Source organism: Penicillium macrosclerotiorum (genome assembly GCF_028827735.1).
Source record: "Penicillium macrosclerotiorum strain IBT 26536 chromosome Unknown utg000002l_segment0_segment0, whole genome shotgun sequence".
Taxonomy (NCBI): Eukaryota; Fungi; Ascomycota; class Eurotiomycetes; order Eurotiales; family Aspergillaceae; genus Penicillium; species Penicillium macrosclerotiorum.
In genome coordinates this window covers 2,167,355-2,183,712 of record NW_026643082.1, presented here as the reverse complement: position 1 = coordinate 2,183,712, position 16,358 = coordinate 2,167,355, and the positions used below count along the sequence as shown (strand labels likewise).

The following is a 16,358-nucleotide window of genomic DNA, read 5'->3' as shown; positions in this document are numbered from 1 at the left end:
CTTGGTGATTGGGCGCTGTAGTGGTTGTTGAGCTTCCCTAATCTTGCGAATCGTATCGTTCGCTAGATTTAGGTTCTCTATAGCAATCTTGTTATGATGAAACACACGATCAAGATTACGTTGCTGCCTTGGTGTAAGATCCTCTTGATATCTAGCAATCTTCTTTTGATTCTTTTCTAGATCCTGTATAGATCTAGGCGGCGATTGGTCGATACTAGAAGAAGATATAGGTGGTGGTGAAGGTGTTAAACGAAGCGGTAGATCTGGCGCTAGGAGATCTGGGATCTCTTGGATAGGAAGGCTATTAAGAACCTTTCTACTATCGACTGGATAGATCCCACGATCTTTGAACGATTCACGAATGATTCGCTAGCTAAACGCTCTATTCCGAATATCACCGATTATTCGAAGGAACTCCGATCTTCCGATAGGGCTTCCACCCTAAAACGCGTGGTCGTTATTCGCTAAGCGGAAGTGTTGCTTATAGCTTAGAAACGGCTTACCGTCTAGCGGTTGGCAAAGGTGTGTAGTATGTGGTAGGAAGCCTATTGGTAGGATATCGTTCTCTTCGTAAAGGTGTAGGAATTCGAATGTAAGATGTGAACCGTGACCGTCGAAGATTAGGATACGTTTTTCACCCGATTTTGTACGGTCGCGTGTTGATTCTATAAAGAATCGAAGCCACTGAACTGCTATATCGTCGGTTATCCAACCGTTTAGCGATGTAGTGATTGTAGTATGTGGTGGTAGGCCTTCTGTTTGATTGAACCAAGATTCTATAAAGATCCCGTTGCCTTTGAATATAAACCAAGGTTCTAACTGCCACCCGTCGGCAGCGATACACTCGATAGTCGTTATATTTTCGCCTTGGTCTGGCTGAGGAAGATCTACTATCTTCCTACTACTAGTAGTAGAAGATATAACGTTTCTAGATCTTCCTTCGCCTGGTTGAAAGCCGCATTCATCAAAGTTATAGACTAAGCGTGCTGGTGTAGTCTTCTTGATCGTTTGGGCTAGTAGATCGTACCAATGCTGTAGTGCTGCTGGATCCTCTGCTAGAATTCGCTTTGATTCCTTCGTATACTGCTTAGTAGGCCCTAATTGAAGATATTTAGGAAGCCTATTAATAAAGCGATACGCCCACATCTTGCTAATCGGCGGCTTGCCGACGCGTTGGCATGCACGATTCGCCCACGCTTCTAGTATCCTAGGAGTGATAGGCATATAGTAATCGTTCATAGATTGAATCCAGCGTACTAGAGCTTCTTCCTGATAGGATTCGAGAGCGTATTTAGCATTGCGTTTAGCTATAATAGGCTTTGTTTTCTTCTTGATCCGATCAGAGAGCGTTGTTCTAGGCACGCCAAAATCGCGTGCTAAACGCGCTATATTCGGCTTCTCTTCGCGTGATGCTGCTAAGCAGGCCTCGGCCATACGAGCTTCGTCGAATTTAGGCATATTTAGATAGTGGTTTTGGGTAGGGAAGCAAAAAATAGGGTAGTAGGAAAAGTGACGGTTTATGTGTGGGTGACGGTTCATACGTGGCGCACCCACAACCCGGAAGGGTTGGGGGGGCGGTGTAAGGCACTAATATCTATATTATCTATTTGCGATCCATTGGGGGCCCTGATAGGCAAGTCTAGAAGAGAACTTAATTCAGAAAATAGGTTGGGTTTGAGATAGTCCTGATAGGACTAATCGAGTCTTGAAGAAGAGGCGCCTTGCTGCGGCCAAGAAGCAATTTGAGTTGAAGAATAGACCGAACTTGTTTTGCATACTTGAAATCTTGTGGCATGAAGCTAACCAAAAAATGCTCAATCCACAGGGCTTAAGCATCTGGTTGGCCGGCATTGAGATTATAATGACCGCTTTCCAGGGAGATATGGTCTTTGGCTGGTGCAAAGCTAGTCACAACGTGATGACTCTCAATGGAGGCAGTCGATCGAAATCGTACTTGATAGGACGCAATTTGAGTGGTGTTACAGAGTCAATTTGTTGGTACATAAACACTCGTAGTAGGAGAGAATTTGGCCCAGTAAGCTTGCTATCTCTATACGAGAGGCCAGAAGTGTTGAACCGTTTGGTCTTTTTACTTGAGGGCTAAGCATGGAAAGTCCCAGTGAATGTGACTCCTTGGAGCCATTTTATCCAGTCAAAAGCCTTCTCCTGAGAAAACTCACGGCATTTGACAGGCTTGGCGTTTCAAGCTTCGTCGTTGGATTACACGCACTCATCAGTCACAAAGAACATTCAAGCATCGTATCATTCAATCATGCACCGGAGAGCCGACTTCAATTTCAATTCTCTCTGTGTTTTTTTTTTCTCTCTCCAGATGGTCCTTCTGATATTTCTTGTTTCGTAAATAGTACTGCCAGGTTTCCTTGCATCCACTTTGTATGATCTTCAAAATTTCCAGCAGTGCCCCAAGATAGAAATATATTTGTTGTCGGCTTTGTTACAACGAATAGCCGAAGGATATTTAAACTGAACAAGTGTCAACCGAGCTTTGAGTATTTAATTCAGAGCTGAAAAGGCCTCATTTCCCCGTGAAAATGTAGCGCGCATGCTAAAAAAAGAAACTATTTAGTGGATGGGATGATTCATTGCGAACTAGTGAAAATTCGGTCGTGAATCCTCAGTGGTTGGAGAAATGGCTATAAAAGGAGTATCGGCCGTTTCAATTCTCAAATTGGAGAAAGCTTACTGAATCTCAATCTCAGCTCGGCGTCTGGGGGCCTGACGATCTTATCACACGCGGTTCGATAAGCGCGGTTAAGGATCTAGTTGGTGTAAAATTTACCCCAAACTTCTGCCAAGACAATGAAAAAATCGATAAAGTGGTGTCCTTGCGATCAAAATTTAATGAAGGCTATAAAAGGAGCACCTAATCCAGGACTTTTGAAGATATTGAGGTTCAACCCAAGCATTCGATTTGTCCAAGCATTCATGATTTCCTGAGCTCACCAAGATTCTCCTTCAGATCCAAGCAAACAAAATGCAAAGAAGGGTCTTATTCTTTGTGCTTTCATTTTTGGTAACGATTCCGAGCCATTTGCATTTGGATTTCTTATATGGTCTTTTCTAATCAACCTAGACCCTCTCCTGGGCTCAAGAAACCAGCGCCGAGGAAATTTATCAGCAGGTCCTGAAGCAGAACCCCAGCTTCAACATCTCTGATTTTTCTGGATTTGGTTCCTCTGTTACTGAGGATGCTGAGGAGGAAGACGCAAAGGTTGATCAAGAAACTGGAACTTCCAAACGTGCAACTAACATCAAGGACAAAGTCATTTGTTCTGAAAACAAGTGTTATTTCGGTTCATGAGAACAGACTCTCTATTTCGCTACGCCTATTGACATGAGTAACCCTGCATACGCCAATGGATCTGGAAGCATTCAGGGTGGTATTCGCTATTTGCACAGTCTACCCGGTGACTGTGGTATCGGGTCCGCAAGATATGCCCGGATCAGCTGCTCATATAACAACGCTATCTCTTGGCACAACAAGGTATGGGTCACTTAAATCTTCTTCCTTTCAGTTCATGAAATCTATACTTTACAACTTTGCTGTACGCTGAATAAAGCCGTTCATCTGACATCAATAATAGAAGAGAAAGCATGTCAGTGCTCGGTGTGACAAGCTGGCCAATGAGGCGCACAAGGTCCTAAAGCATTGGCAGTTCAACTGTGGTGGGGACTGCATCAAGGTTGCCGGTGCTTACAAGAGCACACACGGCCACTGGGCTATCAGCGAGCACAGTAGTGATTGCTAGACAGACTGCTCCCATAAAGTGAGATATGGCAACTGTTTACGGCCATGTTGAACTGAAGTCATGAGGAATGGCACTTGCCTTCGGTCGAATTGAAGATGATAAAGCCCACTGGTAACACTCTCTATGATGAATTACTTGACCTATTTTTGCAACAAATTAAATAAACCAATTCAAGTTTACAGCCCAGTGGACGCCTAATAATTGTAGTTCCTCGTTTACTAGACTTCCTGTTTTGGTGCCTTGGTGCCTGAAATGGCTGCGGATCATTTCAGATCCCGGCATCCGACAAAGTGCGGGATGATCGACGTCACTGTGAACAGAGCATGTAATTTGTCCAGACAGTTGGTGTCTTCTCGCAGAAATCAAACATCATTGCTCATTACCTCGAAGAGCTGTAGATTTCTCTACCTCGACGCTGTGCTGTCAACCATCTACCAGCGCATTGTCGACAGCCTCGCCTACTAAGGCGCTTGGGGCTCCTGCAGAACCCCGCTTGTGCATGGAGTTTGTCTTATTTGACAGGTCTTAGCTTGTCTACATCCTCCAGTCTATTCTACGGCGACCTGATCTCTCCCTGGTCCTTTGCCCATTTTACGGATCTCTGGCAGTAAAGAGGGAAACTCGGCCCATCTCTTCTCGGACGTCATTGCACTCCTGGATGGTATGATCTGTTGAGATCTTATCGACGTCATTCCCACATTCCATTCTCTCCTCAACCCACGTGATTCACTCGCTACCTCGCTCAACGCCTACTATCTTGAGTGGTCGTGGTAAGACGAAACATCTTTTACGATGGCAGAGCTTGAACCACAGCGAGCTCGCCGCTTGTCGGCCGAAAATCAGACCATCTCCAAATCTGAAATCCCCATAAAGGAACGGTTCTTCCGCTACTTCCAACATGAGATCACGGGTATGTGAAAATATCTACCGGACTGTGTATGAACAAGATTAAAAAACGGGCAGCCCTAACAAGTATAATCTAGCTTTACAACAGCAAATGGATCGCCTTGCAGACACCTCCCTAGTTGGTGGTGAGCGGGCTGATGCTACAGACCATTGCTTGGCCGGGATTGTACGGCTATCAAACGAGGTTAAGGACGCGGCAAGCTATATTCCTACTTATGATCAGAGGGTTTATGCAGAAGTACGGATATTTCCGATACTCATGCCACGGTCATCATGCTTACAATCCTTTAGGCGATCAAAGCTTTGCAGGAAAAGCTAAACGAGACCCGCGCAGCATTTGAACCTCGATCGAAATTCAGCTTCAAGACAAAGAAAAATCCTTCCGCGATTTCTCTGTCTGACGCAGCTACGCTGGCGGCCGAGGGTCGTCGAAGTATCCCTGGATATCGCTCGCCGGGGGCATCATCAGTGGGCTCATCTGCCAATCAAACCCCGAACTACCCTTCCACCCCTCTTAACGAACCAGACAAACAGCACCAAGAGAGACCCGAGATTGGACCGACTTCATTTCCTATTATTTCTGTCAACGAGGCGGAGCTCAAGCCTCAAGCTCATGAAAAGACCAGCTCGGGATTTACTGCCAGTGGTATTTCGTCTGTGGCCGTGGATAATCATTATGGTTTACACATTATGCTACCAGCATCTGGGTCAAGCCCTACCGTTCCAGCATCAATCACCTCTCTGCATCACTGCATTGTTGACATGTCTATTCCTACCGCCAACGGGAAACCATTTGCTAGTCTGACAATCAAGAGCATAGAGGAGAGCTTACTGATCTGCGGTCAGGTGAATGGACCAGCCCATATCACTGGCGTTGATCATAGTGTGATTGTTGTGTCGTGCCGTCAGTTCCGGATGCACAACTGCAAAGATGTCGATGTCTACCTCAGCTGTTCTAGCAATCCTATCATCGAGGACTGCTCAAATGTCCGCTTCGGCCGGATACCTAAGGCTTATGTAACACTTCCCTCTTTCTTTCGTTCTCTCAAAAAGAAATATCGTCCATATGCATGATAATCCGTTACTGATAACCTTTTCTAGGCCTTAGACCACGAACGTTCCGATCACGAAGATCGCTGGAGCCAGGTCGAAGATTTCAAATGGATTAAACCAGAGCCTAGCCCGAATTGGAGCCTATTGGATCCGATGGATGCAGTTCCGGAGGGAGGTATGGACAGAAATTGTTCCCGGCGGGCCGGGATGGTCGCTTGAAGATATTCTGCATGCTATCAAGTTAGTGAAAGCATAGGTTTCAATCTTTTCTGAGAGCAGGTTGTTAGTTACTGGAGACCTTTGTAACCCAGAATACGACGAAAAAAATAGCGAGGCAGCTGGTTTGCGTTCAGTGATTATCCTATGTTTTAATCCACTCTCTTTGATGAAGTTTGTGTTTCCATGTCCATCAATTTACCAGTCTGGATAATCAGGAAATATTTGTGCCGTGGGGTTCATGACATTTTGGCTCTGAATTATTTGGCTTGTCAGTGCATCTTCAGTCCTTTTTAGTCTCTTTTCAGGGACAAGATCGTATGCTTTGATTACATGCATTGCATTACTCTAAGCTCTGGTATTTAGGGAAGGATCTGATCCTCTGAATTCTCCGTATTTTCATCGAATCCATTTCCAATTTGCTTCGTTACAGCAAAATACGTATGTTCGTCTCAAAACTTGATCTTGAACACCAGTGCTTGATTGTCCAAGTTGTATCCAGACTCATCCTTGTACTGAAGCTTGCCAAAGTTCATGTAACCTGGGAAGTCATATTAGCTTCAAGAATGCTTTTTTTTTGTTAAAGGCCTATCCACTTACCATCCTGAGTAATGAAGTCATTGTCACTAAAAGAGAACAGGAAATATTCTTTCTCTCCTCGCTTGTGATGACCATTTGAAGAAGAGGGATCCACCGGAACAAGAGCAAAGCTCTCCCACTTCTCATTCAGCAGATACTGATCCTGTGCACCGCCATTGTGCAGACCGAACTTTGCCAGCTCTGAGTTGACGTTGAAGTCCAAGAAAGAACAGTATTCGGCAGGAGTGATATCGTCATTCAATACTCCCTTCGACGAGGCAATGGCTCCGGTGGCACTGTCATAGTCTTCGAGGCCCTTGAAATCCGTTACCGAGTGGTTATTCAAAACCGAGAACACGTCAGCCTGTCTGTATACTGACCGCGACTCAGCTTGTCCATGACCGAAGCCCGAATCGCGTGACAGAACGAGGAAGTCCCCTGTTGGCAATTGGTGGATCTCCGACTGAGAGGCAACTTTGTACGCCTTATCAGCATCGGTCTCAGTATAGTCGTAGTACTTGGGCAGTACAACAACCCATTCGTGAATATAACGTGGTGTTGAACCGGAGATGTCGTAGGCGACCATACGAGCCGGCGCGCGATAACGCTTCTTGGGCCCGCCCTCCTGGTCGAGCGAGGACTGGATGAGCGCGTACAGAGTCTTGCCATCCTGGGAGATTGTCAAGCCCTCAAAGCCCTGGTTGTTGTCGCGGCCGGTCTCGGTATCTTCAGGGTTTGGAATCGCCTCCGGATCATACAGCGGAGGGCTGTCCGAATTGAAGCTGATCGTGTTATTGCGCCGCGGCAGGAAAGCCTGCGGGGGTTGAATGGCTTGCTCCATACGACCTGAGGCACTGAATTTGTAGATATAGGGGCCATACTCATCAGATACCCAGAAACCACCATCTTTGGCGAGTACCAGGCCCTCTGAGTCCACGGAGATTCTCTTACCGCCCTTACCAGCACCCCCAAAGCCGTTTCCAGTGTATGTAGCCGCCGGAAGAAGAGGAAATCCGGGATATGAAGCGCCTCCGGTAACATCGGCATCCAGACCTGTGGTGGGATTCCCATCAGGGCCAGTGAGGAGGATAGTGTCAAGATACTTCAGGTGCAGATTGGGGCTAGAAGGATTCTCCGCAGATGCATGGGGGGCCTGTTTGAAGGAAATCGCAAATTTGTGGATACGCGACTGGAAGTTTAGAGTGCCATTGGTATTCCTGGAATTCTGGTTAGCTCTATCCTTTTCTCTGCGTTGTTTGGGATAGTGTTTACCAGCCCCGATCGGGAATTGTATAGATGGTCCCCGAGTATACATCATTGCTTGTCTTCCGCCAGGAAGACTGATCGATGGCAATGGAGCTCCCGATACCACCGATGGTGTCTCCATATTTATCTATGGCATTGGATGGGATATATCCATAGCCGGCCAGCCCGGTATACTTGTAGGTTGTGCCAGCACAAGTTGTTTGGTTCACAACATGGTCCACGGTGCGGGCGCTTGCGGTCACAGCCAGGAGGCCAACTGCCAGAGTATACTTCATCGTGGCTGGGATACAGACAGATATTGTTCACTATGTTTGTTGCGCGGAAATTCAACGACTTTATTTCACAACCTCCTGTGCCCGATGTCGCATGCCCAGGAAGGAGCGGAGACGCTAGACCAGGATCAGAGAATGCACCAGTCAACGTGCCTGGGGAGGCCATCGTCATTTGCTGATCAACACATGGCATCGCCAAGCATGGCAGAACGGGGCGTCGGTTATCAATCTGCGATCCTTCAGGTCCAAGATCTTCCAGCAGGTTTCTATGCTGGAGCACGGGGCGATGTTCCTGCCAAGCACATGCGCGGTACGAGCGGAGACGGCAATCCCCTTCCAACCACGGATGTGTCGAGCCTCCGATTACCCGCAACGCTACGCTTGGCTCCTTCGCTGCTTGACATACAGGGGGGTCCGATAGCCTCGCACATCTGGTTTGATCGAATCGCTATTAAATTATACCAAATTGATTGTTACGAATACTCCGGTCTCCATAGCGGCATCCAACCCCACGCCCCCTCTTTTCAAACCAAACACCACTCTTCCCCACACAAGGCACTCGATCTCAGCTGTTCCAAGTCGTTGGTACGGCTGAGTACTGCTTTGCCCATAGGCCAAGGTCCTTGTAGATCGTCAAATCGCCTGCAGGATCGTCAGTTTCAGCCAAATGATGCAGGAATGCAGATCCCTGAAGAGCAGAGGGAAGCTCAGAACCATACCCTGCAGTGCATCGATCCGCTGCTCGTTTTCTTGCTGTAGCTTCTCTAGTTCCTGGCCGGGCTCTTCTTCGTATGGCTGCTTGCGGTCCTCCGCGGTGGCAGCTTTACCAAGATGATCGTGGGCTTCGCCGATCATGAGAAACTGGGCATTGGGATACTCAATGAATTCGGGTTCCAGAGGCACCCATCGGAGGTCACCAAACTTCTGAAGCACCCTGCAAAAGAACTATGAGCATCCCTATGAATGATTACGGCCTAGCAAGTAGTGGGGATATAAAGCTCACTGTTCCGGATACTGTGGTTCCTTAGGCAGCTGGGCGAAGGAAGGGCCAGGGAACTTGGGGTTCTTAGATTGGACGATCCAGCTACCGCGTGAGTGGAGGCCGAAATCCTCCTGGATCGGACCCGGCTCTTCTGGGATAGTCAACACATATGCGAGATGGGATGAGCGCTGAGTTGACGTGATTGCATAGACCCCTTCGGCGTAGGGCCGGGCCTCCTCAATCGTTCGCTCCCCACGGGTGGCAGTCTGATATGTTGAGCTGGCGATGAAGCTATCGTGCAATTCCTTCATCGACAGTCGGGATTTTTCCACGAACCCCATATCTCTCTCCTTGGGTGAAACAGGGAACTTCTTCTTGGGGAGCATGAGAAGACGGCATTGAGCATCTTTGTCAAGGGGTCCCTGGCGCCCGTCAAGTTCAGCACCGAGCGGAGTTGGACGAAGCACAAAGAAGCTCCGTGCAACATCGCTCACCCCTTGGGGCTCCTCGACATTGACACGCGGCCGAAAGAAGAAGTATATGATGCCCTTCTCCAAGATGGTCGATGACACAAGGGTTTCTCTTTCTTTTGATTTGAGAACGCCACCCTCCTCTGGGGTAGGGCTGTGTTTGATCGACGGTTCAGCTGGAATCGAGACCGGTGGTGCCGCCGTCGGCGCAGCTGCCGGGGCTGCATCCAAGGGTGTAGATGGAGGCGGAGCGGGGACAGTAGCGGCTGGTGACACAGTGACCGGTGCTCGCTCAGATACAGAAGCTGGCGCAGGAGTCGGTGCGACTTTTGCTCCTCTTCTGCTGGTTTTGTCTCCAGAACCCCATCCACTCCAGCATCCTGAGCTACCTCAGTCTCGAGTTCACCCTGTTCTTCCTTCTTCTCTTTTTTGGGTTGAGAGGCTTTCGGTTCTGTGGCTTTTCGCTTAGATCCAGCAGCAGCTTTCCCTCCTGTCTCGGAGTTTATCGATATGGCTTCCTTTGCTTTTTGTGCAGCCTGTCGCGTGGATGTCCGAGCCATGATCACGATTCAATTTTCCTCCAGTGGTCAAATAAATCCAAGTCGGGGCAGATTCATGAAAGGGCTCTCTGGGTGCTTGAAGATGGTAGTTTGGTAGAGCAGGTTATCAGAACACCTTCGGAAGGCTGGCAGTCAAACGCTTGAGGTTCACCATGGAGCATGATATACGGATGACGTCATGCGTCGTTTCCTTGGGACGTTCAGAATCGTCAACCTTATGAAGAGGCCTCCAGAATGGACTAGCAAGTTGCTTGGAACAAGGTATGCAGGGAGGGCGGCTCTAAGGTTCTAACTTCTCAATCAATGTCCATTTCATCAGTCAAGGCCGAATCGTTGCTCATGGCGGCGCTGCTTGCGGTTGAGGGTAGATCCGAACTCGAGCTTCCATTGGATCGGGGCTCGCGGAAGTCATTCAGCGAAGGAGACTGGTCAGCCCTGGCAGCATCTCCGACGATCTTACTGCGTCGGCGCTGTCGCTTTGGGCTGAGACCCGGAATCGACAATGCAGGATCCTCGAGTCTAGCATTAGACTTGAATCGATGAGGCCAAGTATAGGAGGAAGAGCTAGTCAGGTTGCCGGGCTTTCGTTTTTGGCCTCTCTTGGGAGAAGCACGGAGCTTGCTACTGTGACTCTTTGCAGCATCATCATTCAAATCGTTCATGCGATCTAGTAAATCGCGCTGCCAACGCTCCAGGCAATCCGGGAGGCAGGGTAGCTCCAATCTTTGGACAGGTGGTACCGGTTCATCATCTGGCTCTTCAATAGCATATGGCCGTATGACTTTGGTGTTCGTAAAGTATGACCTCTCGTTTGCAACATGTTCGGCTTCCGGCTTGGACTTGTCCATAGGTGTTGGGGGCCCCGAGTCACTGAGACTTTGCCCATCGCCATCCGCATTGTCATCCGTGGGACAAGTATCGGTGAACTCGCCAGTTGACACAAAAGTCGGGTTTTCTGACCAACTGGTTGTTCCATGAGAGTCGCCCGGACCCTCGAAGCCTTCCATTGGGAGCTCTCCGATCATCTAAAGGGATTGAAATTGATCAAACGAGATATGTGGCGTGTATATATCTGGCCCGAGTTGTCGGACTGCAACTAAGTCACGTCACTGACCACGCAAATGGAAGGAACATACTCTGTGGACCGTGGCTGCATGAGGTAAAATATAAACACAAGTGCTATGAATTTCCAAGAAACGACCAGATATATCCAAACCCCCCAGAATCCAATTGAAATAAAGAAGCACGCTCACATGGCATCATCGGTGTATTCCAGATGATTCTAGCGGGGAAAGGGGACAACCCCCAGATCGCCGCCCAATAGAGAAGGGTGCACTGCCAAAGCATCTCACCCCACCATCAGAGCCATGGCCTGCTCCGCCTTAGAGGAGCAAGTCGTAAGCGTGCTGAATACGTCTCGACAGCCCCTTCTTAGATAGACTAAAGAACCCCATTGGGGGCGTAAGTGCTTTGTCGGGGCCAGTTGCTAGCTGGAACCCCCTGATCACTCACCGCCCGGCAGCATGATTGGCCACCGCCTTTCGCTTGCACAATAGAGTCCACGTTTAGTTTACCTTCTCTCCCTCCAAGCACAGGCATCCAACGACCACTGCGCCTTGCCCCTCTGCCCTTTCGATCCCTGGTGGATGCAGTGGTTGCTTCTGTGACCTCTCCCATTCTCGTGTGCGGAGCTTGCTACTGTGTGGTGCGGCTCCGGCCAACTCTTCCAAGATGCAGTCCTCTCCAAACATGCTCACCAAGGTACGCCCCTCGACCATCTCCCCCGAGGGCTTTCGGCTTTGATCCTTCTCGTCCCCGGTCGCAAACTCTCACCTCAATTGAGCTTGCTAACCACATTCTGTTGCGCAGTTTGAGTCTAAATCCTCCAGAGCCAAGGGAATCGCATTCCACCCAACACGGTACGTCGTGCCCGCGGGACACGCTAACACGTTCGAGTATCGGCACTGACCTCAACCCAAGACCATGGATTCTCGTCTCCCTTCACTCCTCTACCATCCAGCTATGGGATTACCGCATGGGAACTCTCATTGACCGGTTCGAAGAACATGATGGCCCCGTCCGAGGCATCGACTTTCACCCAACCCAACCCCTGTTTGTGTCCGGTGGTGATGACTACAAGATTAAGGTCTGGAACTACCAGACTCGGAGGTGTCTGTTCACACTGAATGGTCATTTGGACTATGTGCGCACGGTTTTCTTCCACCCCGAACTCCCGTGGATCCTGTCTGCGTCCGATGACCAGACCATTCGAATCTGGAACTGGCAGAACCGATCACTGAGTGAGTGGAATCATATCGAAGAGCTATCTGTCTACAATGATCATTGCTGACGACTGGTGTTTCTCTCTAGTCTGTACTATGACCGGCCACAATCACTATGTTATGTGTGCTCAGTTCCACCCCACCGAGGACCTCATTGCTTCCGCCTCCCTGGATCAGTCCGTTCGCATCTGGGACATCTCCGGCCTGCGGAAGAAGCACTCCGCCCCGACCTCGATTTCCTTCGAAGATCAGATGGCCCGCGCCAATCCCAATCAGGCCGATATGTTTGGGAACACCGATGCTATTGTGAAATTTGTACTGGAGGGTCATGATCGTGGTGTCAACTGGGTGTCATTCCACCCCTCCTTGCCACTAATTGTCTCAGCAGGCGATGATAGACTCATCAAACTATGGCGGATGAGTGGTGCGCTCCTTTCCCACTACCAATATGGCATGAATTGTTCTTTTTCCCTATACTAACGTTCTCATTCACTAGACACCAAGGCATGGGAAGTCGATACCTGCCGTGGCCATTTCCAGAACGCCTCCGCCTGTCTGTTTCACCCGCATCAAGACCTCATACTCTCCGTCGGCGAAGACAAGACCATTCGTGTGTGGGATCTTAACAAGCGCACTTCCGTCCAATCCTTCAAGCGTGACATGGACCGATTCTGGGTGATTGCCGCTCACCCCAAGATCAACCTGTTCGCCGCCGGTCACGACACTGGTGTTATGGTATTCAAGCTTGAGCGTGAACGACCTGCTTCCGCTGTTTACCAGAACCAGCTGTTCTACATCACCAAAGAGAAGCATGTCAAGTCTTACGATTTTGCCAAGAACGTCGAATCTCCTCCGATGCTTTCGCTGCGTAAACTCGGCTCGCCCTGGGTTCCTCCTCGCACAGTTTCCTACAACCCGGCGGAACGTGCCATTCTCGTCACATCCCCTACCGACAATGGTACCTATGAGCTTATTCACCTACCTCGGGATGCCACTGGTGCTGTTGAGCCCACCGACGTGAAGCGCGGCCAGGCCACTTCTGCGGTCTTTGTGGCCCGCAATCGCTTTGCAGTGTTCAACCCCTCTAGCCAACAGGTTGACATCAAGGATCTCAGTAACTCGACAACCAAAACTATCAAGCCCCCTGCTGGCACCACCGACATCTACTTTGGCGGCACCGGCTGCTTGCTTTTCATCACTCCCACAACCGTGACTCTCTTTGATATCCAACAGAAGAAGCAGCTGGCAGAACTTACTGTTAGCGGTGTGAAGTATGTCGTTTGGTCCAACGATGGTCTATACTGTGCCCTGCTCAGCAAGCACAATGTCACTATTGTCACCAAGACCCTTGAGCAAGTCAGCACCCTGCATGAGACTATTCGTATTAAGAGCGCAACCTGGGATGACTCCGGCGTGTTGATCTACTCGACTTTGAACCACGTGAAGTACTCCCTTCTTAACGGGTAAGTCACTTTAATTTACCATACCTGGACTGTAAATTGACTGACGCATCACTTGTCACAGTGACAATGGAATTATTCGCACTCTTGACCAAACTGTGTACCTCGTCCGCGTTAAGGGTCGCAATGTTTACTGTCTAGACCGTAATGCTCAGCCTCAAATCTTTTCGATTGACCCCACCGAATACCGATTCAAATTGGCCCTGGTTAAGCGGAACTACGATGAGATGCTCCAAATTATCAAGACCTCGAGCTTGGTTGGTCAAAGTATCATCTCATACCTGCAGAAGAAGGGTTATCCGGAGATCGCTTTGCAGTTCGTGCAAGATCCTCAGACTCGTTTTGACCTGGCTCTGGAATGCGGTAACCTGGAAGTTGCTATCGAGATGGCCCGCGAGCTTGACCGACCCAACTTCTGGAGCCGACTTGGCGCCGAGGCTTTGGCTCATGGTAACCACCAGACTGTTGAGATGACCTATCAGAAGCAGCGCAATTTTGACAAGCTGTCCTTCCTCTATTTGTCCACCGGTGACAGGGAAAAGCTTTCTCGTATGGCCAAGATTGCCGAGCACCGTGGTGACTTTACTTCTCGCTTCCAAAACGCTATTTATCGTGGCGATGTCGAGGACCGTATTGAGATGTTCAAGGAAGTTGACTTATACCCGCTGGCCTACCTGACTGCCAAGTCGCATGGCCTGACTGAGGAGGCCGAGTCCATTCTTGAAGCCTGTGGTCTAACAGAGGATCAAATTGCGCTCCCTTCGCTCGAGGAGCCGTTGAATGTTCCGCAACCCTTCGTCCCTACTTTCAAGTCTAACTGGCCTGTCAAGGCTGCCGGTCACTCCTCGTTTGAGAAGGCTCTCCTTGGCGAGGTTGGTGCCGAGGAAGAGGTAACTGGCGCGGATGGCTTCGACGTGGACGAAGACGAGCAAGAGGCCGTTCTTGCTAAGGATACTCTGGATGATGACGAGGAGGATGCGTCTGGTTGGGATATGGGGGATGATGTTAATGTGGAGGAAGATGTTGAGTTCGTCAACGTGGAAAGCACCGAGGCTGGTGCCGGTAGCTCAGAGGCCGATCTGTGGGCTCGCAACTCGCCTTTGGCTGCTGATCATGTCGCTGCTGGTTCCTTTGATACCGCCATGCAGCTACTCAACCGCCAAGTCGGCGCGGTTCAGTTCGCGCCTCTAAAGGACCGCTTCCTTGAGGTCTACAAGTCTTCTAAGACCTACCTTCCTGCGTCTGTTGGCTTGCCGCCGTTGGTCAACTATGTCCGGAGAACCACTGATGAGACAGATAGCCGCAAGGTTCTGCCTATCATTCCCCGGGATTTGGAGACTGTTGCCAGCGTTGACCTGCAAGAGGGCTACGCCGCCATGCGCTCAAACAAACTGGAAGAAGGTGTGATGACTTTCAAGAAGATTCTTCACACTCTTCTCGTCAACACTGTTTCGTCTGAGAGCGAGGTGGAACAGGCCAAGAAGATTATCTCTACCGCACGGGAATACATCCTGGCTATGTCAATCGAGCTTGAGCGCCGGTCTCTCTCCACTGACACCCCCGAGGGCCTCAAGCGCAGCCTCGAGCTCTCGGCCTACTTCACCATCCCTAAGCTGGAGGTAGCACACAGGCAGTTGGCTCTGATGGCTGCCATGAAGCTTGCCTTTGCCAACAAGAACTACAACTCTGCCCTGGGGTTTGCCAACCGGATGCTGGCCAACGGCGGCTCTCCCAAGCTTCTGGAGCAGGTAAGAAAACTCCAACTCTTAAAAATTCAATCGATATAAAGTTCTAAGTACTAAACTGCAAAAACAAACAGGCCAAGAAGATTAAGGCTCAATGCGAGCGAAACCCACAGGACGCGATCGATATTGACTTTGATCAGTTTGCCGAGTTTGATATCTGCGCTGCCTCATACACCCCGATCTTCAGCGGTTCGCCTTGTGTGACCGATCCCTTCACCGGTGCGAAGTACCACGAGCAATACAAGGGCAGTGTCTGCCGGATATCGGAGGTGTCGGAGATTGGTGCGCCGGCCAGCGGCCTGCGCTTGTTTGTTCCGGGTCAATTTTAGACACATTCTGTGTTCTAGTTCACTCTGACTGCATGACGAAGTTTGACGGTTTTCTCCCACCTTTTTCCTTCCTGACATGAAGTTATAAAATGGGGCATCTTATGTTTTATTCTCTTCTACACTTCCATTTTTTTTTCTTGCACCAAGGAGAAAGTTGTATGGCGGCGCTTTTTTGGGAGGGAGTCAAAATGAAAACTCCTGCTTCCTCACCCATTCCAACACATCCATCCCCTGTCTAGATGTTCTTGTACCCGAGATTATAATTGCTTAGCGGTCTTAGTTTGTATGTGATTTCTGTTTTCAATCTTGCATTACAGTCAGTTACCTTATAACACACGATGGATAAAAGCAATGTCTCAGCCCTGGGTGTAGGTCCAGGTCAATAAAGTCTAGTATACAGTACAAATACATATCTATGAACATTCGCCAAAATATGCTACCAGCGAAAATGCGCAAGAAAGGAGAGGG

General features: G+C 49.3%; 7 protein-coding genes across 7 annotated transcripts; 4 read left to right on the top strand and 3 right to left on the bottom strand.

Annotated features, from left to right (window-relative positions):
- Window positions 1-2,995: 2,995 nt before the first annotated feature.
- N7462_001922 (uncharacterized protein) lies at window positions 2,996-3,322 on the top strand (the record flags this gene model as incomplete). Its single annotated transcript, XM_057073648.1, has 2 exons — window positions 2,996-3,007; window positions 3,095-3,322. The coding sequence occupies 2 exons, from the start codon at window positions 2,996-2,998 to the stop codon at window positions 3,320-3,322; spliced, it is 240 nt and encodes a 79-aa protein (XP_056937289.1).
- A 33-nt stretch (window positions 3,323-3,355) lies between these two features.
- Window positions 3,356-3,770, top strand: N7462_001921 (uncharacterized protein; the record flags this gene model as incomplete). Its single annotated transcript, XM_057073647.1, has 2 exons — window positions 3,356-3,505; window positions 3,606-3,770. The coding sequence occupies 2 exons, from the start codon at window positions 3,356-3,358 to the stop codon at window positions 3,768-3,770; spliced, it is 315 nt and encodes a 104-aa protein (XP_056937288.1).
- Window positions 3,771-4,562: 792 nt separating this feature from the next.
- On the top strand, window positions 4,563-5,985 carry N7462_001920 (putative tubulin-specific chaperone c; the record flags this gene model as incomplete). The annotated part of the gene is made up of 5 exons (XM_057073646.1): window positions 4,563-4,680; window positions 4,754-4,914; window positions 4,968-5,693; window positions 5,778-5,904; window positions 5,975-5,985. 5 exons carry the CDS (start codon window positions 4,563-4,565, stop codon window positions 5,983-5,985), a joined length of 1,143 nt encoding a protein of 380 aa, XP_056937287.1.
- Window positions 5,986-6,397: 412 nt separating this feature from the next.
- Window positions 6,398-8,065, bottom strand: N7462_001919 (esterase-like/phytase family protein; the record flags this gene model as incomplete). Its single annotated transcript, XM_057073645.1, has 3 exons — window positions 6,398-6,486; window positions 6,546-7,741; window positions 7,797-8,065. 3 exons carry the CDS (start codon window positions 8,063-8,065, stop codon window positions 6,398-6,400), a joined length of 1,554 nt encoding a protein of 517 aa, XP_056937286.1.
- Window positions 8,066-8,627: 562 nt separating this feature from the next.
- On the bottom strand, window positions 8,628-10,074 carry N7462_001918 (uncharacterized protein; the record flags this gene model as incomplete). Its single annotated transcript, XM_057073644.1, has 4 exons — window positions 8,628-8,704; window positions 8,782-8,996; window positions 9,066-9,735; window positions 9,789-10,074. The coding sequence occupies 4 exons, from the start codon at window positions 10,072-10,074 to the stop codon at window positions 8,628-8,630; spliced, it is 1,248 nt and encodes a 415-aa protein (XP_056937285.1).
- A 296-nt stretch (window positions 10,075-10,370) lies between these two features.
- Window positions 10,371-11,081, bottom strand: N7462_001917 (uncharacterized protein; the record flags this gene model as incomplete). Its single annotated transcript, XM_057073643.1, has 1 exon — window positions 10,371-11,081. One exon carries the CDS (start codon window positions 11,079-11,081, stop codon window positions 10,371-10,373), a length of 711 nt encoding a protein of 236 aa, XP_056937284.1.
- Window positions 11,082-11,805: 724 nt separating this feature from the next.
- N7462_001916 (coatomer subunit alpha) lies at window positions 11,806-15,890 on the top strand (the record flags this gene model as incomplete). Its single annotated transcript, XM_057073642.1, has 7 exons — window positions 11,806-11,835; window positions 11,944-11,993; window positions 12,055-12,374; window positions 12,445-12,780; window positions 12,853-13,819; window positions 13,881-15,564; window positions 15,636-15,890. The coding sequence occupies 7 exons, from the start codon at window positions 11,806-11,808 to the stop codon at window positions 15,888-15,890; spliced, it is 3,642 nt and encodes a 1,213-aa protein (XP_056937283.1).
- Window positions 15,891-16,358: the final 468 nt, after the last annotated feature.